Raw genomic sequence first — 27,278 nt, forward strand, 5'->3', positions numbered from 1 at the left:
CTCCTTTCCTCTTTTCAATTTTGTCCTTCTCATTATTAACACGGTTCTCATAATACTGAGCCATGTGCAAAACCTCAGATTGAGATTTTGCCTGCCAAGCGCTCTCGGAGGACATAATCTGTGACTGGATGTCAGGCAACAATCCACGTACAAATTTGTCCACAAACAACCTTTTCCCAGACTCTGTACCCAAATCCTGTCCACTGAAGTCAGAAAATACCTGCTCGAATCTGTTAAAAAATTCGGTGGCGCCTTCAGTTTTTCCTTGAACACAGGCTGTAAGCTTGTCCCAAATAATTCTTTTCTCTGGAATTATAGTTTTTAATTTTGCGACAATTCTATCAGGCAAAGTAAGTATTACCTGTGGTGGTTTCTCACCAGCTGGTCTTTCCCCATCAATCCTAATCATATTAGCCCACGTATCTCCCAACCCTGGCACATTGTCTATTGTCCGAACCTGTTTCCATACATCTACAGGTAGGAGTACAGGAAATAGCAAGTCAATATCACTCAAGGTGAACACAGAGGATTGCAAGACGGACTCTATTTCTTTATAAAATCCCGTCGGGTTTTTCCTGATATCGGGAACTGATTGTCTAATAGTGTTCACTTCCTGTCGTGAAAACGGGACGTGAACGAATTGTGATACATAATGTGCAGGGATATCCACAGCGGGGGCACCAGTCCCAGCGTCGGCGGGGATCTCAACTTTTGGGACAAAGGTCGGAGGAACCTCTCTCATAGGCAACTGAGATATAGGTACCTCCGGCCGCTTACTAAGCAACAGAGCCAGGTCGAGCGCTAAGGCAGCTGAAGAAGTGTCGGGCGAAAAAGCCCTTTTACAAATCCCCAATAACTCTATGGGGCAACTAACCTTCTTTCTTACACATTCTTCTTGCAGGTACTGTACCATTACCTGAATTACCTTTCTTTGCATTTCTACTGTATACTGACTATACGTGTCATATACTTCATCTGGCGGAATCGATGAATCCGAGATCCATCGAATCGCATCTTTGGTACAAATTCGTATTTCCTCAGGTGCCGATCTACGACACGGAAGGAACCGTTTCTGTACATATATTCTATCGTCTTCGTCATCCTCATCTCATGACTTTTCAAAGTCTTTCCTATACTCAAACAATTTTTCAACATGCCCATATACTTTCTGCTCTGTGTCCCTCGAAAGTGCCAAAGCATTCAGATCTCTCACTCCTTGTGGAAGATCCGAATTTTGTAATCTACCCCACATCACACATAAATAAGTCCCCAAACCTTCGATAAAAACATTTTTCTCGGGAAAACTATTCAAATTAGATAATGTGGAAAAAACATTAACTTGATCACCTTTCTCCATACAATGCTTAGCCCATGCAAACAATTCCTGTTTCTTACCTGCAGAAACAGTGTTACGAGTGACGATCTTTGATCCTGCACCTGGATCAACTTCAGTCAATACGGGACCACTCGGAAGTGGAGGTGCAGGTAAATTTAATAAAGCTGCAACTATCGGTGCAGAAGGAAGGGGCGGTGCGATAGGTGGAGGAACAACAACTAGAGGACTAGGAACAATAGGTTGTACAGGGGGAACAGGAATAACAGCAGGAGCAACAGCAGGAATGGGCAGAGTGCCCAAAATAGGAACATACGGAGGTGGCGCAGAGGCACCAGGCCTGCGTTCGTTTAACAATTTCTCAATAAATTCTTCGGAAACATGGAAATCTTTAGAGAGGTAAATTTTCTGGATTCCAAGTGAAAAAGCCTTATCCATATTTTTAACTGATTCCGAATGTTTTTCTTTATCATATAACAACGCTTTTTCGGCATTTGTTTTATGACGGCGTGCATGTTTGTCCCTACTTTTAAGCTGCTGTAACGCTTCTTTTTTCCAATTCTGTAAAACATCAAAGGCTGCAGGTCTAGCCTTTTTTAGCAAGACTGATTCTAGGTATTCAATACGGGGGATCTCAAAACTACTGTTGATTGGCCACTGAAATTCGGAGGCATGTCTGGTCTGTCTGTGCCAAATATCATTAAATACTATACTACCAATGCCATACTTACAGTACATAGTACATGCCGGCGACCCCTCCTGTGGTGCCGGGCGGCTAAATTCCAAAGATTGTCGATCGCTGCGGAACAGAGCCCTAAAGCAGCTAGACAATTTCCCAGGCATTTCACAAAAAATTAGTGTTACCTGGTCAATAATTGTGTCTGCAGATACAATACGCCAAATTCAAATTGTCAGGGTTAAATTAAGAGCCGGGTCACGACTGCACCTGACCAAACCTAAGGAGGACCGTACGGTTTATCAAAGAACTTACCTAACGAATTTTACCTTGTGTTTGGTGGTTTCGACAAATCTGCCCGCCTCAAAAATGGACCCTCGTCAAGATGCCATGTCAGACCACACGACTATCGTCCAAGGATCGGATCGTGCAGCGCTGCCGAGGTATCGCATCTCGTTTCATTGGGCCCGCAGAATCACACCGTCCGATCCCGGTTCGATAGTCTGCGTCAACCTTCAATGATCTGGCATCAATCTTGAGGGTCCCTATTCGGGCGCCAACTGTGAAAACAAAGAAATTGATATGAGGCTGGGAAGCCCAAAGGAAACACACGAACACAGGTTACAAAGGACATACAAAGTGCTTTATTTAAAAGCTACAACAGTTACCAAAAAGTCAATTGACAAACGGATAGCTATTCGGCTCTCAGAGTAACGTAACGAACTTCAACGAAGGTTCGATGCATTAGTAAAGAGACCGTACATTGGAATACTTGGGCTTTTATATTCTTTATTCAGCCCTGGCCAACCCCCTCGCGGGTTAACCATTCTTGGGACCAGGCCTAGGGTTCCTTGCCAGGTCAATCCCATAATGTATGCATTTTGATCAGTTCCGCTGATACAGTTGTTCATTTACACATAGGTCAGGGATAGGACAAGGTCTCAGTTCGCGACCCCGACAAGTGGCCTGCAGGCATATTACTTATTCATGTGTGCGGAGGTAACAACGGCCAGAATCTCACTCAGAATGTCATTTGGCCTCCATTTTGATGTTCAGGGTGACTTCCACATTTACAAGAGAACCTAAAATGGCGGCTAAATCCAAGATGGCGACTTACACAATTTTTCGTTAAGGTCAAGACCTTACAGCTGAGTCTTTTTACATGATATTTTAGACAACTTGGCGTAGGCCAACACACATTCAAATACTGCGATAGGAGGCATAATATCATTTCAATTCCAACAGCAGGATTTACCCTGAGCTCTGAGATGGGGGCAAATCCACCACAATTTTGCTGATTTTTGGCGCTATTACCGCTGTGCTTGTTCCGCCGATGGTAGCAGCACCAACAATTCCCCATTGGGCCCAATGGGGAATGGGGACTTACTGTTCCACCAAACCCGTGGTTTGCAGTAATGCTAATAGCCCGGCAGTAATACCACCGGGGATACCTCCCAACTTGTGATGATGCCCTCTGTCTGTCTTTCTGTTATGCATTACTGCCTATTCGGTTACGTGTCTGTACCTTTATAACACTTTATCACTTGCCCATTGTGAATGATTCAAGGCCTAGTAAGAATGTTGTTTGATTGCATTTTACCCTTGGTCACTCCCCAGCCCTGAAGCGCTTTAAAACACTGTTCCTTGTGTGTAGGTGCTATACAAATGACCAAAAAATAAATAAATACAAATGTAAAAGTAAATAGTTTCATAGTCTAAAACAAAGTGAAAGCATTTCCAAATATTTTCTTTCTCTTTTGTGTGAAAACAGGAGTTTGCAGCAAAAAAAGATCTTTTCAGAGAGGAAGTGTCTTGTTGAAACAAAATCTCGCCTGGAAACTGCATTGTCGTTTCCCTGTCTGCTTCCGAACACAGAATGTTCAGAATGCAGTCAATACCAGTAGTTATTGACTGCACTCTAAAATCATTCTTATTTGCTGAAAGGTCAATAACGATTTCAATGTGCTAGTACTTATTTAAAGCTTGCCTATTCGAATTTGAATTCCCTACGCCCAGTCGATGGGCTCCAACAAGCAAAGGTCAGGGTTTCCAAGTGTCAATGCCATTTCTACACAAAGCGGCAAACGCTAGAATTTGCTCCCATCTCGATGCCACAAGCCCTGCCACAACTTTATAAAATCATTGGAATATAACCAGACTGGTTTAATCAACTTGTAATTAAAGTGCTTCAAAGTAGTGAGTCAACACAGCAAAGCAGACTACAATATTAAAAAGAATGATTCCCTTAACTGATGTTTCTAAGGCCTTTGATGTCTAATTGTCCAAAATAAAAGTCTGTCTGTGTCTAAACCTATGCTTGACCTCTTTCTTTATGAAAATGTGATGGGAAGTCTTTTAAAAGGAAATACTAGTTCAACAGAAAATAGGAAACCAAGGTTGGCTTCAGGTGGTCTTCTCACCAGGTGTAGTTTAGTCAATGTCACAACAATGAGTTCAATCAAAAAGGGCTGTTCGTAAGACCTTCTCCACAGAGCCCTTGCAATATTCTCAAGTACCAGTGTCTTTGGATTCCTAGGGGTCCCCTTCCCCAAGCAACTTCTTCAAGTTCCAAACACCACAAACACAATATAACACAGTTCCTTTTGAAGCTCCTCGGGGTTCCCTTCCCAAGCTTCAATCCTTCAAACACTACAAAACAATAAGTCTCCAACTTGATTAGGCCTCTCAGGGTTCCCTTCCCCAAGCTCAGGTCCCTTTCAGTTTCCATCACAATTTCCGTTTGGTCAGGATGTACTTTGCTTTCTTCGCTAGGCCTCTCAGGGTTCCCTTCCCCAAGTTTAGGCCACTTTTTGGTTTTAAATACAAGTTCAACTTGTCAGGATGTACCTTTCCTTTTAATAAGTGCCAGGCTATTATGCAAGTCTATGCAAAAAGGACAAGCATACTCGTCCTTGGTACTTAAGGGGTTAAACATGGTCCTTTCACACACACTTCACTTGTGGGGGACAATCGGAGACTTTAGAAACCGCCTGGTTCTTTGCTCCTGCTAGACGTGTTCTCTCTGATCTGTAACCCCTCTATTTATTCCTTGCTCTTCTTTTTAAACCTTTCACCTTCAGGTGCTTCCTGCACCCCTTCTTGTTTTCCTTAGCTTCTTGCTCGTACACACTTGCACCTCCCCTTTGCTGTTCCTTTTGTTCCACAGTGCACTCTTGCAATTTCCTTTACTTTCTTATACTGCCTCTTGAACACGTCACATCTTTCTGGTTTCACTGTGCACTTTTGCACTTGTCCGTTTCTTTCCCATGCTTTCTGCACGCTTAACACACTGTCATCTCTTTACAGGCTCTTTGGAGGCACGGCTCCCTAGATACGCTGCAGACTCTCTCAAACACTGGGCCAGTATCACGGCATGCTGTTCTCCTCCAGGATTCAACTCCTGCTGCTTTCCGCTCCTTGGCTTCTCAGGTCCTGACAGCATCCCCAGCTCACTCTCTTCCTTGTGGAAAACCTCACCTTTCATAGTTGAAAAAACAGTCAAGTAAAGTCAGGTGCGAGTGTTCATTATTAAATGCCTGACCCTGCCTGGCTCTATTAGTGGGACTACTTCAGTTATTTCTACAGTAAGTTTCCCTTACTTTCCCCATGTTGTGCCTATGGGTAATCTTTACTTCTCGTAGTTGCCTCATCCTCCTCTCAGTATTTGTTGCAAATGGGGAAGGGAGATGGGGTGAGATTGAAAATACTCCATGAAGGCTGACAAAGTGGGTTGGGGTATTACTGAGACTGAGGGAATACCATGTCTTGCCCTTGGGTATCCTCCTCCCAATCCCTGTGACCCGCCACTCAGGTGATCCTCCCTTGCTTGTCCACCCCCAGGGTCAGGATCCAAATGCAATGCCACTTCCCTGGCCACCTGAATGGAAGAACCTGAGGGTTTAGGTGGGTGAATACCATTGGGTTTCTCACAAAGGGTTTTGGGCAGGGAGGGCATGCTGTGTGTCCCTCCTCACACATAATCTCCCTCTGGCTGTACTCTAGTGCAATCGTTTCAGCTTGCATCAAAAACTAAAAATGGACTAGAGTAAAATGAAGGTAACATAAAAACTCTTTTTAGGTTCCCCTCTGCTCCTTGGCTGCTCTGATCCATCGCCCCTCTGCTCCTGGGCTGCTCTGGTCCGTCGCCCCTCTGCTCCTGGGCTGCTTTGGTCCATCCCCCGTCTGCTCCTCGGCTGCTCTGATCCATCGCTCATCTGTTCCTCGGCTGCTCTGTTCCGTCTCCCGTCTGCTCCTGGGCTTCTCTGGTTCACCACCCCTCTGCTCCTTGGCTGCTCTGGTCCACCGCCCCTCTGTTCCTTGGCTGCTCTGGTCTGTCGCCCCTCTGCTGCTGGGCTGCTCTGGTCCATCGCCCCTCTGCTCCTGGGCTGCTCTGGTCCACACCACCTCTGCTCCTGGGCTGCTCTGGTCCATCTCCCCTCTGCTCCTGGGCTGCTCTGTTCCACTGCCCCACTTCTCCTTGGCTGCTCTGGTCCACTGCCCCACTTCTCCTTGGCTGCTCTGGTCCACTGCCCCTCTGCTCCTTGGCTGCTCTGGTCCGTCGCCCCTCTGCTCCTGGGCTGCTTTGGTCCATCCCCCCTCTGCTCCTAGGCTGCTCTGATTCATCGCTCCTCTGTTCCTCGGCTGCTCTGGTCAGGGCCGTCACGAGGGGGGTGCAGGGGGGGCAAACTGCCCCGGGCCTCGCGCTTGCTGGGGGCCTCGCGGCCCCCTCTCCTAAGTGGAAGGCAGCACAGTCTCTCGTGTCCTTTATTCACACGGGGGACTGTGCTGCCCCTGCAATGATTTTGCTGTTTCTTGTGAAGCCGTTTGGCTCCGCAACAAACAGCAAAATAATGGGAGACAGCAGGGCTCAGAAGTGAGCTCTGCTGCCTCCCGTCATTCCACTGAAAACGTGGACATGCTGAACGACAAGAGAGGACTCCTCTCCTGTCAGTCAGTGTGTTCACGTTGCTCAGCGTGACCACACTGACTGACAGGAGAGGAGTTCTCTTTTGTCAGTCAGTGTGTTCATGTTGTCAGTGTGACCACGCTGACTGATGGGAGAGGAGGTCTCTCTCGTCAGTCAGTGTGTTCACGTTACTCAGCATGACCATGCTGACTGACAGGAGAGGAGTTCTCTTTTGTCAGTCAGTGTGTTCATGTTGTCAGTGTGACCACGCTGACTGATGGGAGAGGAGTTCTCTCTTGTCAGTCAGTGTGTTCATGTTGTCAGTGTGACCACACTGACTGATGGGAGAGGACTCCTCTCCTGTCAGTCAGTATGTTCATGTCAGCGTGATCATGCTGACTGACAGGAGAGGAGTTCTCTCTTGTCAGTCAGTGTGTTCATGTTGTCAGTGTGACCACGCTGACTGATGGGAGAGGAGTTCTCTCTTGTCAGTCAGTGTGTTCATGTTGTCAGTGTGACCACGCCGACTGATGGGAGAGGAGTTCTCTCTTGTCAGTGTGTTCATGTTGTCAGTGTGACCATGCTGACTGATGGGAGAGGAGTTCTCTCTCGTCAGTCAGTGTGTTCACGTTGCTCAGCATGACCATGCTGACTGACAGGAGAGGAGTTCTCTCTTGTCAGTCAGTGTGTTATGTTGTCAGTGTGACCACGCTGACTGATGGGAGAGGAGTTCTCTCTTGTTAGTCAGTGTGTTCACGTTGCTCAGCATGATCACGCTGACTGATAGGAGAGGACTCCTCTCCTGTCAGTCAGTGTGTTCACGTTGCTCAGTGTGACCACGCTGACAGATTGGAGAGGAGTTCTCTCTTGTCAGTCAGTGTGTTCACGTTGCTCAACATGACCATGCTGACTGACAGGAGAGGAGTTCTCTCTTGTCAGTCAGTGTGTTCATGTTGTCAGTGTGACCACACTGACTGATGGGAGAGGACTCCTCTCCTGTCAGTCAGTGCGTTCATGTCAGCGTGATCATGCTGACTGATTGGAGAGGAGTTCTCTCTTGTCAGTCAGTGTGTTCACGTTGCTCAGCATGACCACGCTCACTGACAGGAGAGTTCTCCTGTCAGTAGTGTGTTCATGTTGATTATAGAGGACTCCTCGCTTGTCAATCAGTGTGTTCACGTTGCTCAGCCTGACCACACTGAATGATGGGAGAGGAGTTCTCTCTTGTCAGTCAGTGTGTTCACGTTGCTCAGCCTGACCACACTGAATGATGGGAGAGGAGTTCTCTATTGTCAGTCAGTGTGTTCACATTGCTCAGCGTGACCACGCTGACTGATGGGAGAGGAGTTCTCTCTTGTCAGGCAGCATGTCTACGTGTCAGCTGCGTGGATGCTTTTTAAGGGTGCATGGAGGTAAGGTAAGTGTTTTTTATTTTAAATTAAAAGTGTATATGTGTATTTAAATTAAATTAGTATGTATATGTGGGTGTATAGTGATAATTTCGACAACAAAAATGTCGAAAGTCAAAATATCGAAAAAAAAATGTCGACTTTTTTTTTCAATGCACCCCCCTTTTTTATTTATTTTTTTAATTTTTCCTTTTTTTTAACTCCCGAACCCCTAAAATAAATATATAATTAAAAAAAACGAAAGTCGACATTTTTTTTTCGACATTTTTTTGTCGACATTTTTGTCTGTCGACATTTTGTTTTCGAAATTATGACCACCCACCGTATATGTGTATGTATGTATGAATGCATGCGTGCATGTTGATGTTTGTGTCAATGCTGTGTTTGGTTTTATGTATACATGAATGTATGGAGTTGTGTAACTGGTGGTTGAATGCATGGGTGAAAGTGTTTTTGTGAGTGTGTGTTCAGCACCACCCCTAAATGTAGCCACCCTGGGGGCCACTTCATTAAGGGGTGGGTTCATGGCATCAGAGGTGCACCTAGGCTAAAATGTCAGGGGGGAAAGGGGACTAATACTTCAAATGTTGGGAGAGGTGCTAACGTCAGTAGCTGTGAGGAAGGGGCAAACTTCCTTGTGTGGGGGCACCTAAAATCTTTCCACTTTTCGAATGAGACTCTTCTGGTGAAGCTTCAATGTTACAAGCAGCTACCTCTTGCCTTCATTTCTGAAACATCACACTTAAGGACTGCTGTGAGAATGAGATGTCTCATGTCACCACTTCCCTTCTAATCACTCCCCTAGCATGCAAGTGCTAACCCCACATCACGATTTCAATTACCTAAAAATGTATGGATATGAATGAAGGTGCTAACAGTGAAATGACTTCTCATGGCCATGCTAATCCCTACGGCAATTCTCACCCAGTTCCTGCCCTCCCCACCCAAAACACCTCCTCACTGGAACTCTTTGGGCTAGCTTTAAACATGGCTAGCCATCAAACTTTGCCCTCAATGTGCCTGCAAGTGTTTCCTCAAAGGAGTCTTCTAAGAGTTCATGACTTCATTGGAGTTGTAAACACGTAACTGGTGTAATAAAAATGTCTTAATCAGGTCTGCCTTTGGCCACTCAATTTAAAAACACCCTGCATGTCTTTCGCTGAAATTCTTTTAAAAATAAGCATTGGCAAAGCCAACAGTTTTGGCTTGTGTATAAGTATTAGGCATTTACGAGGCACTGCTATTAGCTGCTCAGGTACTCAAACCATTTTGCACTATCAATGGCCAGCTAATACCAATACAGAAGTGCCTTTCCCATGCCTACACGAATGCCCAAACTGTTAGCATTGCCAGTGCTCTTTTTGCTTTACCCTTGATGCACAGGACTATGCATCAAGGTTAAAGCAAACATACTACTTGGCTAAATTGGCCCACTTTGAATGTAGGCCAATCTAGCCAGTAATAACACTTATGGTACACAGTCAGCTCAGATATACTTTCTGTGGCATGGCATTTTTACTGGTTGGGAATCCGTACATGGTAATAATGGCAAATATTGATGCAGCCTGCTTCAACATAATTAGAACAACCAGCATGAATATATGTTTATACTAGCATATCCCGCGTGGAAAGGCGGCATGAAATGTATTGGAAAATGTTCCTATGCACAATTTGTGATTTGCAACTATTGGGAATTTCCATGTGCTTCCATACAAAACCAATTACAAACTGTGTGGATTTCTACCCAATTTTGCAAAGAAAGTGCTGTAAAATGCATACTTTTAACCCAATGTTTCATACATTTTCTTGGGAGTGAGAACCCCCCCACCCCCCAAAGCCACCCTTGTTTGGTTTGGGCTCCCTCACTGTGCTCTGTTGATCCTGACTAATTGGAACAAACATTTAAGCCTCTTAAATTCAGAAATGTACCAGCCTCCACTTTACATCATTTGTCAGTGTGTTCATGTTGTCATATGATTTAATGATATGAAATGGCATTTATAACGTGCCTGTACCCAAGTGTTTCTAGGCGCGACAAGGCAAGGAGGGAGAAACAAAAGAGTAGGACAAAACACAGATCTTACTAGGCCTTGTGTCATTCAGATCGTGCAAGAGCAGGGAATGGGGAGGGGAGAAGTGCTGAGGGTGGGGTAGGATGCAGAAGTGCAGGAACAAAGGAGAAACAAGAGTGCAGCCAACCGGTGGCAAGTGTGAGTACTCATAAGTGCAGCCAAGGGGTGGACAATACGAGCAAGAGCGGGAACTGTAGGGTTACAGATACAGACCACAAGTGCAGGGGAGCCAAGAGGCAGTGCGGGATTGCAACAGGACAGGCAGGGACCTGGGCCCGAATTCAGAGCTTGACCAGGTGACCAGTGCATGGATCAGGCAGGTGATCAGCTAGGGAGAGGAAGAGAGAAGGCAGAAGCAAATAAACAGGTCTTGAGGTGCTTCCGGAACCGGAGATGGTGCTCCTCAAGTTTCAGCGAGACAGGGAGGCTGTTTCCAGAGGGAGGCCCCAGCCGAAGAAAGAGATCTGCCCTCAACTCTTTGTTTGGAAAAGTGATTGACCCTCAGAGAATTGGAAGTGGCACAGTGGAGAGCTCATGCCATCTTATATATATTCATTCATATGATAAAAAAGTTAGTCTGGCATGAACCTTTCTTCAGTAGAGAAAGTAGTAATAAACCATATTTGGGATCCTGCACACAAACTCAAGGGTAGATTTCTCAAGTCTCCTGTGTGCGGATATGCCGCCGCTGGCCGAGTGCAAAAAACTGTAAGGGGGCCTCACCAAATGTTTTGCCCCGGGCCTCACCACATCTTCTGACAGCCCTGGCTCTGGTCCACCGCCCCTCTGCCCCTTGGCTGCTCTGGTCCACCGCCCCTCTGCCCCTTGGCTGCTCTGGTCCACCGCCCCTCTGCCCCTTGGCTGCTCTGGTCCACCGCCCCTCTGCCCCTTGGCTGCTCTAGTCCACCTCCCCTCTGCCCCTTGGCTGCTCTGGTCCACCTCCCCTCTGCTCCTTGGCTGCTCTGCTCCATCGCCCCTCTGCTCCTGGGCTGCTCTGCTCCATCCCCCCTCTGCTCCTTGGCTGCTCTGCTCCATCCCCCCTCTGCTCCTTGGCTGCTCTGGTCTGTCGCCCCACTGCTCCTGGGCTGCTCTGGTCCGTCGCCCCTCTGCTCCTGGGCTGCTCAGGTCCATCGACCCCTCTGCTCCTGGGCTGCTCTGATCCATCACCCCTCTGTTCCTCGGCTGCTCTTGTCCGTCCCCCCTCCTGCTCCTGGGCTGCTCTGGTCTGTGGCCCCTCTGCTCCTTGGCTGCTCTGGTCTGTTGCCCCTCTGCTCCTGGGCTGCTCTGGTCCGTCACCCCTCTGCTCCTGGGCTGCTCTGGTCCGTCACCCCCTCTGTTCCTTGGCTGCTCTGGTCCATCACCCCTCTGTTCCTTGGCTGCTCTGATCCGTCCCCCCTCCTGCTTCTTTGCTGCTCTGGTCCATCGCCCCTCTGCTCCTGGGCTGCTCTGGTCCGTCGCCCCTCTGCTCCTGGGCTGCTCTGGTCCATCGCCCCTCTGCTCCTGGGCTTCTCTGGTCCGTCGCCCCTCTGCTCCTGGGCTGCTCTGATCCATCGCCCCTCTGTTCCTTGACTGCTCTGGTCCGTCGCCCCACTGGTCCTGGTCTGCTCTGGTCCGTCGCCCCCTTTGTTCCTTTGCTGCTCTGGTCCATCCCCCCTCCTGCTCCTGGGCTGCTCTGGTCTGTCACCTCTCTGCTCCTGGGCTGCTCTGGTCCGACACCCCTCTGATCCTGGTCTGCTCTGGTCCATCGCCCCCTCTGTTCCTTTGCTGGTCTGGTCCATCGCCCCTCTGCTCCTTGGCTGCTCTGGTCCGTTGCCCCACTGCTCCTTGGCTGCTCTGGTCCGTTGCCCCACTGCTCCTTGGCTGCTCTGGTCCGTTGCCCCACTGCTCCTTGGCTGCTCTGGTCCGTTGCCCCACTGCTCCTTGGCTGCTCTGGTCCTTCACCCCACTGCTCCTTGGCTGCTTTGGTCCTTCGCCCCACTGCTCCTTCGCCCCACTGCTCCTTGGCTGCTCTGGTCCATCGCCCCACTGCTCCTTGGCTGCTCTGGTCCATCGCCCCTCTGCTCCTTGGCTGCTCTGGTCCGTCGCCCCTCTGCTCCTGGACTGCTCTTGTCCATCACCCCTATGTTCCTTGGCTGCTCTGGACCATCGTCCTTCCTGCTCCTTTGGTGTGCTGATCTGTTACCCCTTTGTTCCTTGGCTGCTCTGGTCCGTCGCCCCTCTGCTCCTGGGCTGCTCTGGTCCGTCGCCCCTCTGCTCCTGGGCTGCTCTGGTCCATCGCCACTCTGCCCCTGGGCTGCTCTGGTCCGTCGCCCCTCTGCTCCTTGGCTGCTCAGGTCCACTGCCCCTCTGCTCCTGGGCTGCTCTGGTCCGTCGCCCCTCTGCTCCTGGGCTGCTCTGGTCCGTCGCCCCTCTGCTCCTGGGCTGCTCTGGTCCATCGCCCCTCTGCCCCTCTGCTCCTGGGCTGCTCTGGTCCGTCGCCCCTCTGCTCCTGGGCTGCGCTGGTCCGTTGCCCCTCTGCCCCTTGGCTGCGCTGGTCCGTTGCCCCTCTGCCCCTTGGCTGCGCTGGTCCGTTGCCCCTCTACCCCTTGGCTGCTCTGGTCCGTTGCCCCTCTGCCCCTTGGCTGCTCTGGTCTGTCAGCCCCCCTGCTCCTTGACTGCTCTGATCTGTTGCCCCTCCTGCTTCTTTGCTGCTCTGGTCCGTCGCAACTCAATCGTCCACCAAAACACAGGTTACGCAACAGAACATACATCATCCCAAGGCACGTGCCCGCACTAAATTTCCTTAAACACCAAACCAACCCACCACAGATAGACCAGCACAACTCTCCACACTCCTTAAGCAGCTCCCGGACACGCTCACCGACAACCACACAAACAAGTACCTTAGCGACATGGAGCACACATTCACCACTGCTCCAGGCAGCTCACAAGTGGTCTCTTCAGATCTGCTTGCTTCAGTTTTGGAACAAAGCAATCTTGCCCCGATTCATCTGCTACTGCATTAGCCCCCTACCCCATCTCTTGCAGATCCTGAAGCGCCTAGAAAGTGTGAAAGGGTCTGTTTTGGTGAAGTGAAGAAGGAAAAGATGGCATTCATCTCGGGAGGATAGCTCAGGGGCAACGTGCTCTCCTTGGAAGCAAGACAAGGAGCAACACAGGTTCGATCCACCTCTGTGTATTAAGCGCGTTATAAATAACCTATCATAACATCACCATTTCCATCTCTGTTTGGGGGGGATGCAAATGCAAGTGTGACAGCCCGTGGCTGTCCCCTTAATCATGACGAGTGCTTCAATAATAGCCAATGGGACGCTGCATAAGCATTGGAGGTTTCAGACGGGATGACTAGAGAAGGCATAGTGAGAAGATATGTGGTGAAGTTGAGCATTGAGTACTGGTTCTACAGTGGTGTCAATGGTGTTTGAGGATTGGCTATTATAGAAGTGGAATACTGGATTTAGGACAATCAATACGAGAACACTCATTACAGAACTTCAACAGAACAACGGATCATAATACCTTATGTTGGCAAATCGTTATTTTCGGGACTTGCGTGATGTCCATATTTGTTTGACTTAACCTTGAAAAAGCCCTTTGAGGGGCGAAACTGATGGCCAAGTAAGCACCTCCTTTGCTATTGTAAACACGAAAACAATTTGTATATTCATAGATATTGTTGCACAAATTTACTAACTCATGAAAATTCAGTAATTGGATGATTCCAATGTGTAATCCATGTTTGATGTCACAATTTTGAGTAAAATGCATACACATGACTTCACCAAATGATTTATTTGTAGGCGGCGCGCATGCTATGAAAAACATGTGTTAGAATACTTATTAGCCACGGGTTGTGGGCTCTCGGTGTATTATATGTTCAGGGGTGGCACCGCCCTGCTCTATCTGACAACCCAATCGTTCAACTATTAGAGGGTGATGGAGCTAAAAAAAACCCCACAATATATCTGTAAAGGTCATTTCTATCCCTACTAGGGAAAACGCCTTCCACACGGAGCAGCTATCCATCACAATGTGCAGTTATAACAATACATTGTCAATTATGAGTGCCTGTGATTTATATAGTAAAATCCTAGCAGGAAGCAACCGAGTGCTGTGCAGTAGAGGAGCACAAGGGGTAACTCGAATAAGAGCGAAGGGGTGGTAGCAAGCTCAGAGCCCTTGCCATTCCCAGTCAGTTAAGCAATATTCCCTGAGCAGGGGTGGGTGGGGGCATAACCGGGCCAGGTAATTTCCCAGGCTGGTTAGTAGCCAGAGGGGAGCGAGAGCTTTATTGTTAGCCCAGGGCATTACTAGTATCTGCCACCGGGTACTAAAGGTTTGATCAAACATTTTTTTTTAGAAATGTCCGCCATGGATCCGGAGAAGCAACTGCATAGTCCCTTCTCCCTTTCCATGACAGTCATTGACAAGGCTACAGGGAGGTGCTGGGAACCCTGAGGTGCCCAGCGTCGGCGAGGGCCCAGGTGGTGAAAGGTAAATGGGGTAGGGATGGGGGGGGGAAATAATGTGTGTAAAATAGGGTTGGGGTGAGGAAGGGGGGCACGTGATGTGGGCTGCGGTGCTGCACTTACCTGAGATCCTGATGGGGTAGGGGGGGGGGGAGAAGGCGGCCTCCCCCTATGACTGGGACAGTGTGTGTGTGTGTGTGTTGAAGATTAGAGGCATTGTTTCTAATCTCTTCTTGTGTCTTTCTTTTACAGGTTAACCGACCCTTCTGGATATTTAACCGATGGACCAATCAATTACAAGTACAAAACCAAATGCTCCTGGTTAATCGAAGGATAGTAAGTATGCGCAGACTGATTATGGCTCTGATTCTCTATGCACACACCAGTTATTGTATTCATAGTGAAAGAAGTCGCACACGGCCGAAACATGCTCTAGCACGTCTTGCGATTTTGGACATGCCAGTTTGTGCCCAAAAGGCCCCATCTTCAGCCAGTTAATTTATAAATGTTTTATCGAGATATTCTGCTCCTCGTGCTCCTGATGGGTGCCCTCTCGGTTCCATGTAATAATGTCCCCACAAATATGTCCCCTGACGACAAAGTCGCCGTATTCTGCAGATAATTTATTACATTGAACATGCAGGGGACGCCCCCACAACCTGTTATTTGGAGCAGGGGTCATCCCCACATCCCGTCTCCATACAAAGTGTCACCATATATAATGTGGCCAATGGCGCTTCCCGACGACATCATGTATGGGGACATCATTGCCTGATACCGCCCTTGTCATGGTTTTCTTCCGTCCAGGGGAAAGCATAGCAAGATTTTAAAGGGACATTTCTTAGGAAGGTTTTAGATATTTGGCCCCCTGTTGGTGTCCAGTTACATGAAATATAAACGTCCTGTAGGGCATCTTCTTTTTTGGTGTTAAGAGTAAAGAAATCATCGTTAACTTCATGAAAGAGTGCTAGATAAGAAATGAATGTCTGTTGCCATATGTGAACCCCATTGTTACTGCACCAAATGTGACCTCTGTTGATGATGGCTTTATGGGCGGGGCATCTTCCTATAAGGCTGGGGATGAAAGTGACTTTGGAGGAGACTTGGTGCGACTTGGTCTATGACACTGATGAGGCCGTTGCATGCAGCTGTTGGTCGCTCCTTGATGGGTTCCCGGGCGAACCCCATTAACCTTGTCCAAAGGGACTCACTCACTACTCGTTATTTAAAAAAAATAAAAAAATTTTTTATTAAGTTTTGACATAACATGTTTAATCAACATAATGGTGCTTATAACCAGGGTATTGTTACAAAGAGAACTAACCCTCAATAAGTCTTTCTACATCTTAGTCATAGACCCAACTCCCAATGTTAATGCCTCCCTCAACCGCCCCCCACCCCCGATACAGTGGGCCTCATTACGAGTTAGGAGGTAGCCATGGTTTGTTTGTTTGTTTATTCATTTGTTAAGCGCACCAGACTCGTAAGTAAAAGGGCGCAACGACAAGGAAATGCAAGGCTTACGTAGTTACATATACCCAGGTTACAGAATTTACATATAGCAAGATGAACAATTTTTGCATGAATACAGGTTATCTACAATGTGAACAATAGTACTGAAGCAGAGGTATATGCACTAAGGATATAAAGCTTATATGGTTACAGTTACGCTTATATAGGCTACAATATTTACATAAGGAAAGCATATAGCAAGATATACTGTTGTCTTGAATGCAGTATAGTGTCCTCAGGGAGAGGGTGATGGGAGGCTAAGGATTGGAGGCAGTGATGTGCTTTATTAAGTTTTTCCTGAAGAGTGGATATGATTGGTCAGCCCTCAGGTCCTGGGGCAGTGAATTCCAGTTTTTGGCAGCCTTAACAGTGAAGCCATTACCCCCGATGGTGGTAAGTTTGTATTTGGTGATGTTTAGGCAATTGGTGTTCCCACTTCTAGTTGGTCTAAGAGAAGATCTTCTCTGAAGTTTGTCTATAAGGTAACAAGGGGCCGCATTGTTCAAGGCTTTGTGTGTCAAAGAAAGTGTTTTTAGAAGTATTTTATTGGATGTGGAGAGCCATTTATGTTGACGTCTCAAGGCAGAAATGTGGGTTTTCTTGTTTATGCCAAGGGCTGCTCTTAAGGCGTTATTCTGTAGCGTTTGGAGCTTTTGAATAGTAGATTTGTTAGCCCCAATGTAGAGGGCATTGCAATAGTCGATTCTAGAGAGTATAAGAGCTCTGGCCAGGATCAGACAACTATTGTCAGAGGAATGGTTTACCAGCTCTAAGAAGTTTGCATGTGTAAACCGTAGCCGAGGTAAGGGATTTGACCTGCTTGTCAAAGGATAGTGTGGAGTCCAAGTAAAATCCCAAGGTTTTTACTTTCTTGGAGACTTTAATAGTATTGCCGTCAATATTGAAGGATGAATATTCTTGACCTAATTTTTTAATGTTAGCCTGCAAACCCAAAATTATTAGTTCAGTCTTATCATCGTTCAAGCACAGACTGTGGGTGGCCATCCATGCTTGGATGATAAGGTAAACTTTGTTCACTAGGCCCATGTCCGTACCGTAATCCCCAGAAAGTGGTAGGAGAATCTGAGTATCATCTGCATAGTTAGTGTAGGTGATACCCAGCTGGTCCAGATTGTCGAACAGTTGCTTAGTGAAGATGTTATAGAGGGTAGGCGAGACGCAGGATCCTTGGGGAACACCACATAGGATGGGTGTAGTATCGGCCGAAGCTGAGGGGGAGAAGACCCTCATGGTCCTCTCACTCAGGAAGGACTCGATCCACTTGATGGCGTCCCTGGAGATGTGAGCTGCAGAGCCAAGGTGCCGACATAAGACCTTGTGGTTGACCAGGTCGAAAGCAGCGGAGAGGTCGAGTAGGAGCAGGAGTACTGTCATACCTTTGTCTCTCAACTCGTCTATTTGGGACTTAAGGTCGATTAGGGCAGTCTCAGATCCGTGCAGTGGACGGAAGCCAGATTGTCTGTTGCCCAGGAGTTTGTGCAATTCTAAGTGCTTCTGGATTTGAGTGTAGGCGGCCTTATCCAATATTCTTAATAAAAATGGGACTGTGGTAAACGGATAGTAGTTTGTAGGAATGAGGGGATCAAGTGTCTGTTTCTTGAGGAGTGGTAGCATCCAAGATTGCTTGAGGTTGGCAGGTATAGTGCCTGTAGCAAATGAGGCATTTATCAGTTTGGTTATAAATGGGGAGAGTTCTCTAGCAGCATCTTTTATTAGCTGTGCAGGGCAGATATCACCTTTGCAATTTGAAGGCTTCAAATATAGGATCATTTTTTCTACCTCTAGGATGGACATTTTAGAGAAGTGGAATGTGGCATTATGTGCCGGTGGTGGCTCGTTGGGCAGGATAGTGTTAGGCGAATGCAGTAAGTTTAGAGCCTTCTTTTTTAGTTGAATTTTATTCTGAAGTGTGTCAATTTTATGCGCTAAGGCTTGTTGTATATCTGTACACCAGGATTTGTCCTTGGTGCAGACGTCCGGGATAGCAATAGGGGACTCTAGTTCTTTGAGTATGCAGAAGAGTTCTTTCATGCTTGAGTTTGAATTAGCAATACGTTCATCGTAGGAGTCACGTTTTGCTTGGCAGATTTCCTTTTTGTATTGTGAGGAAAGTGCAGTTAATTTAGCTTTATTCTCACTAGAGGGGCATAGTCTCCAATTTGTTTCACTTTTGTCCTTTAAGGTGCGAAGGTCTTTGAGTTGTGGGGTGAACCATTTGTTTAGGTGGGCTATGGGTTTGCTCGGTCTGAGTTTGATAGGAGCAATTTTATCCAATGTGGTGAGCATGATATTGTTAAATTCCTGAACTAGGCTGCTGGCGTCGAGATTATCAGGCAGTGCGTTGAGAGTAGGCAGTATGGCGGGGATGATTTTTTCTACCGTAATACTCTTATTGCTTCTGGTTGGGCATGGTGGCGCTCGTGGTCGAGCCAGTGGGGTGGGGTGGGGTCTGATAGTAGATAAGTGAAAGGAGATCAGAGAATGGTCTGTCCATGCTAAAGGCAGGATGGAAGTGATAGTGGCAGAGCAGTTAAGGTCAGCTACCCAGTCCAATATTCTCCCTTTAAGGTGGGTGGGTGTGGTGACTTTTTTGGTAAGGCCTAGTGCTTTGATTGTGTTGGCTATTTCTGTGGCATTTTTGTCCGTTTGGTCGTTAAATCCTAAGTTGAAATCACCTAGTATAAGTAGTTGCGTGGTGGGTTTCAGGTTGTTCATAATTATATTATGCAAGTCTTCCTCAAAGGTACCAAGAGGGCCGGGTGGTCTGTATATAAGGTGTATGGTAATGGATTGCGAATTGTTTATCTGAATTTTGGCAGTGTGGGTTTCACATGATTGTAGAGGTTGGGTAGGGGCTAGTCCGAGACCAAGAGCCGTTTTAGCAATAATAGCAATGCCGCCACCTCGTGCATTATCACGGTCTTGTCTGATTATGGTGTAGCCATCAGGGACAGCTAGCATAAGGGCAGGTCCTGCTGCATTATGGAGCCACGTTTCCGTAATTGCAAGATAATCCAGGTTCCCTTCCGTAATTAAATCGGCAATATCCGTAATGAGCGACTAGTGATCTAACATTAAGGAGCGCTCCCTTGAGAGGGGGGCTTCAGGAGTTTTGTTGGCTCGGATGGGTTTGTCTACAGTGGGGCAAGCTTTGGGTTGGAGGTTATTAAGCTGGAAGGTGTTCACATTCAAGGTAGATGTTTGAATGGGCCATTTAGATTGGCTAGGCATTTGTGGGCTAGGTTTGTAGTTGGTTTTGAGGTTGGAGGCCGGAAGGGCTCGTCTCCGTGGTTCGTGTAGTTTGGCTAGTCTTGCGCGGAGTCTGTTGTTTCTAATGGAAGTGGTGCAAGGTAGGGAGGCATAGGGTATTGTTTCTTGGGCCTTGCAGAATGTGGAGAGATTGGGGTGCATAGCATTAGTAGTGAGTTGGCTAAAGTTTGAGGTAGGTGTTGGTGACTGATCGATATGATCTTGACAGCTAGGGACAACCTGAGTGACTGTAGCCATGATACAGAGGGCTAATGCTAGGTGTAGCATCCTTCCAGTTCCAGTGGCAGGAGAATGTGGTCTAATGGTGACCATAGGGCACAACACAGGGCTCAGCATAGGACGGATGTGGTCTAATGGCGACCATAGGACACAACACAGGGCTCAGCATAGGTCAGATGTCGTCTAATGGCGACCATAGGGCACAACACAGGGCTCAGCATAGGTCAGATGTCGTCTAATGGCGACCATAGGGCACAACACAGGGCTCAGCATAGGTCAGATGTCGTCTAGTGGCGACCATAGGGCACAACACAGGGCTCAGCATAGGACAAATGTGGTCTTGTGGCGACCATAGGGCACAACACAGGGCTCAGCATAGGACAAATGTGGTCTAATGGCGACCATAGGGCAAAACACAGGGCTCAGCATAGGACAAATGTGGTCTAATGGCGACCATAGGGCACAACACACGGCTCAGCATAGGACAAAAGTGGTCTAATGGCGACCATAGGGCACAACACAGGGCTCAGCATAGGACAAATGTGGTCTAATGGCGACCATAGGGCACAACACAGGGCTCAGCATAGGACAAATGTGGTCTTGTGGCGACCATGGTGCTATTAGCGCCATGGCTGCCTCCAAAGTCGTGTCCAGGTCAGGGGCCTATGAATGAGGAATTACCGGGTCATTCCAACCTTGGAGGACCCGGTAATTCCTTTCAAAATACCCATCCCCATTCGAGCCCCCATAGGGCTGAATGGGAATGGGGAAGGCGCTAATAACGGGCCCATTAATAACGGGCCTGTTATTAGCTCCTTGGTCCCCTTGCGCGACACGCAAAGGACGTCTGGTCTGACCAGACGTTCTGAGCGGGTCCCGCAAGGGAACCTCATAAGAGGGCGGAATGAGTTTACCTGGATCATTACCGGCGCCGTTAAACCCATTCCGCCCACCTCGTAATGAGGCCCAGTGTTTGCTAAAATGAGTCCCTCTATCGATCTTTATTCACAAAATACTTCATGCGTTCAGATTTGTGTCCGTACAGTATATTAATGTGGAGCGGTCGCAGGGAGCACTCAGAGGTGTTCCGAGCTGGGGAAGCTGGCAAGGAGAATAATCCATGCGATTCTGGGATCTAATCCACTCGCAAGCATGGCTAGAAGTCAGTAACGCCCTGTGCAAGTCTGTATTCACTACACACATTTTAGGTGCAACCTCATGTCACTATTACTATTTAAGCATATAATGCCCCGGCTAGCAATACGTGTGCCACTATCTTATTCAAACTGGATATATGGTTTGTGAGGCTTGAAATTCCTCCCCACTGAACGGGGTTTCCTACAGCGATTGTAATTATGCGCTTCTTTGTTTTGTAAGGACCCTAATGATCGTGCGACAATGACCATACATGCATGGTATCTACACGTGACCACCTGTCCATGAGATATGTTAGTGTTCTATCAATTCCGTACATATTTATAAAGTGAGATATTTTGATGCAAGTCCTTGAAGTGATATATTGAGCAGGATGCTCAGGTGTTGTGGTGAATTAACTACATTAATAATTCTTTATTTATTTATTTTTATACAGCCCAGGGGCATTGTGGCGCTGTTATTTGCAGGAACTTAGTTACAGGGGGTACAGGATTGGTAGCAGTCGTTGGCACATTAAGATTGCTACAAACAGTTTAGTCATTACAGCTCATGCATCTTTGGTTATTGAATTACAGGCAGTTTATTGGCAAACATGGTGCTGCGAGAGACCTTATGTGAAGAGGATGGTTTTCATAGCTTTCCGGAAGGCAATGAGGGCGGGCTCACCTCGGATTGTGGGAGGTAGGGCATTCCAGTGTGATGGTGCGAGATAAGGGAAGCTGGATCCTCCAGCTCTGGCTCTTTTTACTAGTGGCACACAGAGCATGTTGGTATATGGTGACCTGGTTGGGATTGAGGAGACTGGGCAGATTCTTTGTGAGAGGTAGACCGGGGCGGTGAGGTGGATGCACTTGTGGGTCAGTGTCAGAGCTTTGAAGATGATTCTTTCCCTTATTGGTAGCCAGTGGGCTAGTTTTCTGGCCTTAGAGATGTGTTCTCTTTTTGTGATACCTTGGGCAGCGCGGAGGGCATTGTTCTGTATGATTTGTAGCCTTTCCAGGTTTTTGTTGAAGGTTCCTAGGAAGAGTACATTGCAGTAATCTAGCCTGGAGCCAGTGATTGCTCAGGCTATGTTTGTGCAATTCTCTTTGGAGAGGAAGGGTCTGACTGCGTTGATCAGTTTGGCGTGGTTCGCAGCTGAGGAGGCTACTGGGTTGACTTGCCTGTCCATGGAGAGGTTGGAATCCATGTAGACACCAAGAGTTTTGACCGAGTCCGAGACAGGTATTTTAATGGAGTCAATGGTGAAATGACTGAATTGGGAGTCTAGATTTTTTAGCGTGTCGGGGGCGCCTACCAGGAGGAGTTTGTTCTTGTCGGAGTTGAGGCATAGTCCATTGTCTGCCATCCAGGCTTGGATGGTGTTGTAGAGGTTGTTGAGGGTCAGTGAGTCAGTGTCATAGTTGCCAGTGAGGGTGAGGAGGATCTGGGTATCGTCAGCGTAGTTGGTGTAGGAGATACCCATGGCGTCGAGGATGAGGAAGAGGGGTTGTGTGAAGATGTTGTAGAGCGTGGGGGAGAGGCAGGAGCCTTTGGGCACACCACAGAGGATGATGGTGGGTGAGGCGGAGGCTAAGTCAGAGAATACTTGCATGGTTTTGTCTTGTAGGAAGGACTTGATCCATGCTGTGGCCTCAGGGGAGAATTTAGCGGTGGCATAGAGGTGGTGGCATAGGACATCATGGTCTACGAGGTCGAAGGCCGCTGATAGATCGAGAAGTAGGAGAAGTGCTGGTTTGCCCATGTCTCTGGCGTCGTCCATCTGGTTTTTCAAGTCAAGTAGCGCGGTTTCAGTCCCGTGTTTGGGGCGGAAGCCAGATTGTCGGAGACCTAGGAGTTTATTCTCTTCAATGAAGTGCTGAACCTGCAGATAGGCTGCTTTGTCCAGTATTTTGAGGAGGAATGGGACAGTGGTGATGGGTCTATAGTTGTTAGGGGAGGTGGGATCAAGAGTTTTTTTAATAGAGTGTGGACCCAGGCTTCCTTGAGAGAGGCGGGGACTTTCCCCATGGCAAAGGAGGCATTGACAAAGGCTGTCAGGAAAGGAGCTATTGCTTCAGTACAGTCCTTGAGGGTAGCCGGGCATGCATCACCTTTACAGTTAGAGGGTTTGATATTCCTCATTATGTTGATGATGTCTTTCTGCTGTATGGGTTTGAAAGAGAAAGGTTGGGGGGGGGGTCGGATGCTGGAGAGGGGACAGGGATGTGTGTGTTAGGCATGGCTTGTTTAGTGGCTAATATTTTCTTTTGGAGGAGGTTCAGTTTGGCTTGCATGGCAGTTTGTATTTTGTCGCACCAGGCTTTGTCTTTGGTGAAATTCTGGGGGGCGGGAGTGGGCGTCGCTAGTTCCTGAAGATAGCAAAGATTTCTTTAGTGCTAGATTGGGCCTCCGAGATTCTGGATTCGAAGGATTTAGCCTTTGCTTGGGTGATTGCGTTTTTGCATTTGGTAGAGAGGGCTTTGAAGATATCTTTGTCCGAGTGGGATGTTTGCCATTGTGTGCGTGCAACCTTTTTATCGTTGTGGAGAGTGAGAAGGTCTGGGGTGAACCAGGAGTTGGAGTGGGTGGTGGGTTTGGATTTGCGGGGTTTCAGTGGGGCAATGGAGTTGATGGCTCCTTTGATGGCACTGTCATATGCTGTTGCAAGTATTCATGGGTCTGTGGAGAAAGGTGGTCTAAAGGCTGGGCCTTGGAGGAAAGGCAGTAGCCTTTCCTTCGTGAGCTGACGGGAGCTTCTTGCGAGGCAGGGTGGCAAGGGTTGTGGTGCTGGGGTAGAGGGGCTGGTGGTGGGGATGCTGAAGGTGATGATAGGGTGGTCAGACCACGGGGTGGGCGTGTTACCAGTGATGGTGAGTGGACAGTTGTGTTCAGTGGAGTAACTTTGCTGAAAATGTTGGCAGGGACATAACATCTGAAGAAAAGTTGCCCAGCCAAATGAATGGGGACAAAATGGTGTGCCATGAAAGTTGGGGGGGACAAACACCCCTGTCCCCCCCTAAAATTATGCCCATGGTTGTGTTGTGCAATCCAGTCGAGAGTTCGTCCCTGGGTGTGGGTAGGGCTGAAGATGGTGTTTTTGTAGCCTAGTGCCTTGAGGGCTGAGTCAAGGGATTTAGCTGCTGAGTCCTTGCAGTCAAGGAGGCCTAAGTTGACGTCCCCAAGGAGAATGGCTTTAGAGTTTTTTTTAAGGTTGTCTGAAAGGAGGTGGATGAGAGAGGCTTGAAAGTCGCCTATTGGGCCTGGAGGGCGATGGACAATGTGAACCGCAATGGTATAGTGGGGAGAAAGGTTGATTTTGACTTGGAGGTAGTCACTGTTGTTGTGCAGGGATTTCTCTATCTTTCTAATGGAAAGAGAATCTCTGGCAATGATTGCTACACCTCCACCTTTAGAGAGGCGATCTTGTGTCGTGATGGAGTAGCCCGGAGGTAGTGCAAGGGAGAGTGCAGGACCGGAGGCTTCATGTAGCCAGGTTTCTGAGATCATGAGCAGATCAAGATCATGGGAGATTATGAGGTCATGGATGTCCAGAGCGTGGGCATTAATGGACCTGGCGTTGATCATGGCGCATTTGATATGGGGTTGTGTAACAGCTAGAGGGGGGGGAGAGGGGAGCGAGGGAGAGGTGGTGGACACACATGGAGTAGCAATTGGCACAGTAGCATTCACAATGGTGGTAGAAGATTTGCCTAACACAGATTTTGCAGTGGGGGGCATATTTTCAGTGGTGGTGGACACACATGGAGTAGCAATTGGCACAGTAGCATTCACAATGGTGGTAGAAGATTTGCCTAACACAGATTTTGCATTGGGGGCTCATTTACAGTGGGCGCATATGGGGTGACATTTAATATTGAGTCAGGGGCCCTCATTACGACCCTGGCGGAAATCGCGGTGCAAAATGCACCATGGAGCACGGCGGAAAGCTGCCGATAGCGCCATGGGGGTTGGCGGATTTTCCGCCCCATTCCGACCTTGGCGGGGCGGTAAATCCCCATCCCCCATTTTACCCTTCCCCATTCCCATTTTTGCCCCATAGGGTATAATGGGAGTGGGGAAGGCGTTAATTACGCCACCGTAAAATACGGTGGCGTAATTAACAACAAGGTCCCGTAGCGCCATGGATTTCTCCGCCCGGAAAAACCAGGCGGAAAACGCTCCATGGCGCTACGGGAACTCGTAGTAGGGCGGACGGGTCCGCCGCGAATAACGCTGGCGTAAACCCACTCCGCCAGGGTCGTAATGAGGGCCAGTGTGATTAACAGTGGGGTGCGTTGCTTCATTGGCAACTATATAGGAGTTGACTCTAATGTCTCTGCAAGTAGTGCGGGAGGCTCTGGCCTTGATTGCCTGTAGAGTGGCATCTTTGCAGCAAGTGGGTGGTAGAGTCTGGGAGCATAGTCTTAAATTGCGGGTGCTTGTTGCGAGTGGCTGGGAGCAGAAGTTGGATTTAGGAATGCGAGCACTTAGTTTGAGGTTTCTGGTGGTAACAGGGGTGAGGTTAGAATACAGGTGGGGATGGTCCGATTCCTTACCTGCCTGATACGGCATGACCTCGTGGCAAGTGGCGAACGAGCAGCGAAGTGCTGCAAAGAGCACAGAAGGCCTTTTCCCCTGGCCTTCTCTCGTCGGCTTCACCTCTTGGCCCTCTCCCCCTCCATTTAAAGCAGGAGGGTAGGGGCGGGCGGGCCGACGTAACGAATCAGGACCTTGGGCTGCGGCGTTGAACTTCGTGGCTTCAGCTGATCCTGTTGTAGCTGAAGTCATGGAGACGCAGGCATCCATCTTAGATGGGACGGCTGAACACGCGGCCGTGGGCAGGCTGGAGCAGCAGCCTGTTTCGAAAGTCCATTTCACCACATGTGTGTTTTTCAGAGCTTTTATTTTAAGGGGTTGGGTAAGGGAACATATATTGTAATTTTTTAGGGCAATAGGGGGGGTAAGGAAGGAGTGCTGGTATGTGGGAGTGAGACATGCGTGCTTGTTCCTCATAAAGGTATGCTGTGAGAAAGGCGGTGTAACGGCCACCGTGAGGAGGAGCCCCGGATCTGTTTGAGTCGCCATTAATGAACCAGGTTGGAACTGGCAGGATTGTGACTCACCGAGACTGCACAGGAACTGAGGTGAGCCGGCACCAACCCTCTCAGAGAAAGAGTTCCATCAGAATGATGCATTGGGGAAGTATTGTGAAGAAGCATTGCTTGGTGCTGCTTCCTGTGGAATGTGAGGAAAGGACTGAGCACCTTACAGTACACCAGGAAGTCATGTGGAATCTGGAGAATGGAAGTATCTAGAGAATACCTGTCCCTGAAGACCGAAGGAATGGCAGGGATCTGGCACCCCGAGGGAATGCCTTGAAAAAATCCTGAAGAAAGAAGGAATGGCAGGGATCTCGCACACCGAGGGAATGACTTGCAAGTATCCTGAAGAAAGAAGGAATGGAAGGGATCTTGCACCCCAAGGGAATGACTTGCAAACATCCTGAAGAAAGAAGGAATGGCAGGGATCTAGCACCCTAAGTGAATGACTTGCAAATATCCCAAAGATAGAAGGAATGGCAGGGATCTACCACCCAAAGCGAATGACTTACACATATCCTGAAGATAGAAGGAATGGCAGGGATCTAGCACCCTGAGGGAATGCCTTGAAAATATCCTGAAGAAAGAAGGAATGGCAGGGATCTAGCACACCGAGGGAATGACATGCAAGTATCCTGAAGAAAGAAGGAATGGCAGGGATCTTTCACCCCAAGGGAATGACTTGCAAACATCCTGAAGAAAGAAGGAATGGCAGGGGTCTAGCACCCTAAGCAAATGACTTGCACATATCCGAAAGATAGAAGGAATGGCAGGGATCTAGCACCCCGAGGGAATGCCTTGAAAATATCCTTAGGAAAGAAGTAATGCCAGGGATCTAGCACCCCGAGGGAATGCCTTGAAAATATCCTGAAGAAAGAAGGAATGGCAGGGATCTAGCACCCCGGGGGAAGGAATGGCAGGAATCTCAGTGGGAAGCACTTGCAAATATCCCGAAGAAAGAAAGAATGGCAGGACCTATGAACTGTTTAAAATTTGAAAGGAACTCTCCAATCCTACTGCAGTCTCCACTTCTCCCCTGCCATCACTGACCCTCTGTACTTCACAGGCCTCTCACTTCTCAACCAAAACTCAGGACATCCTGTTCTCACTACCCTGCCTCCTCCCTCTCCAGCCTTCAGTCCTCCCTTGGCCCCT

General features: G+C 48.2%; 1 protein-coding gene across 1 annotated transcript in view; it reads left to right on the forward strand.

The window, feature by feature from the left end:
* ATRNL1 (attractin like 1) overlaps positions 1–27,278 on the forward strand; it is a 2,575,823-nt gene that overhangs the window by 343,172 nt on the left and 2,205,373 nt on the right. The window contains exon 2 of the mRNA XM_069611898.1: positions 15,118–15,201. Within this exon, the coding sequence (XP_069467999.1) occupies positions 15,118–15,201 (84 nt within the window). The remainder of the gene's footprint in view (positions 1–15,117; positions 15,202–27,278) is intronic.

This window comes from Ambystoma mexicanum, chromosome 8 (assembly GCF_040938575.1).
Source record: "Ambystoma mexicanum isolate Mex_15411 chromosome 8, UKY_AmexF1_1, whole genome shotgun sequence".
In the NCBI taxonomy this organism is placed as follows: Eukaryota; Metazoa; Chordata; class Amphibia; order Caudata; family Ambystomatidae; genus Ambystoma; species Ambystoma mexicanum.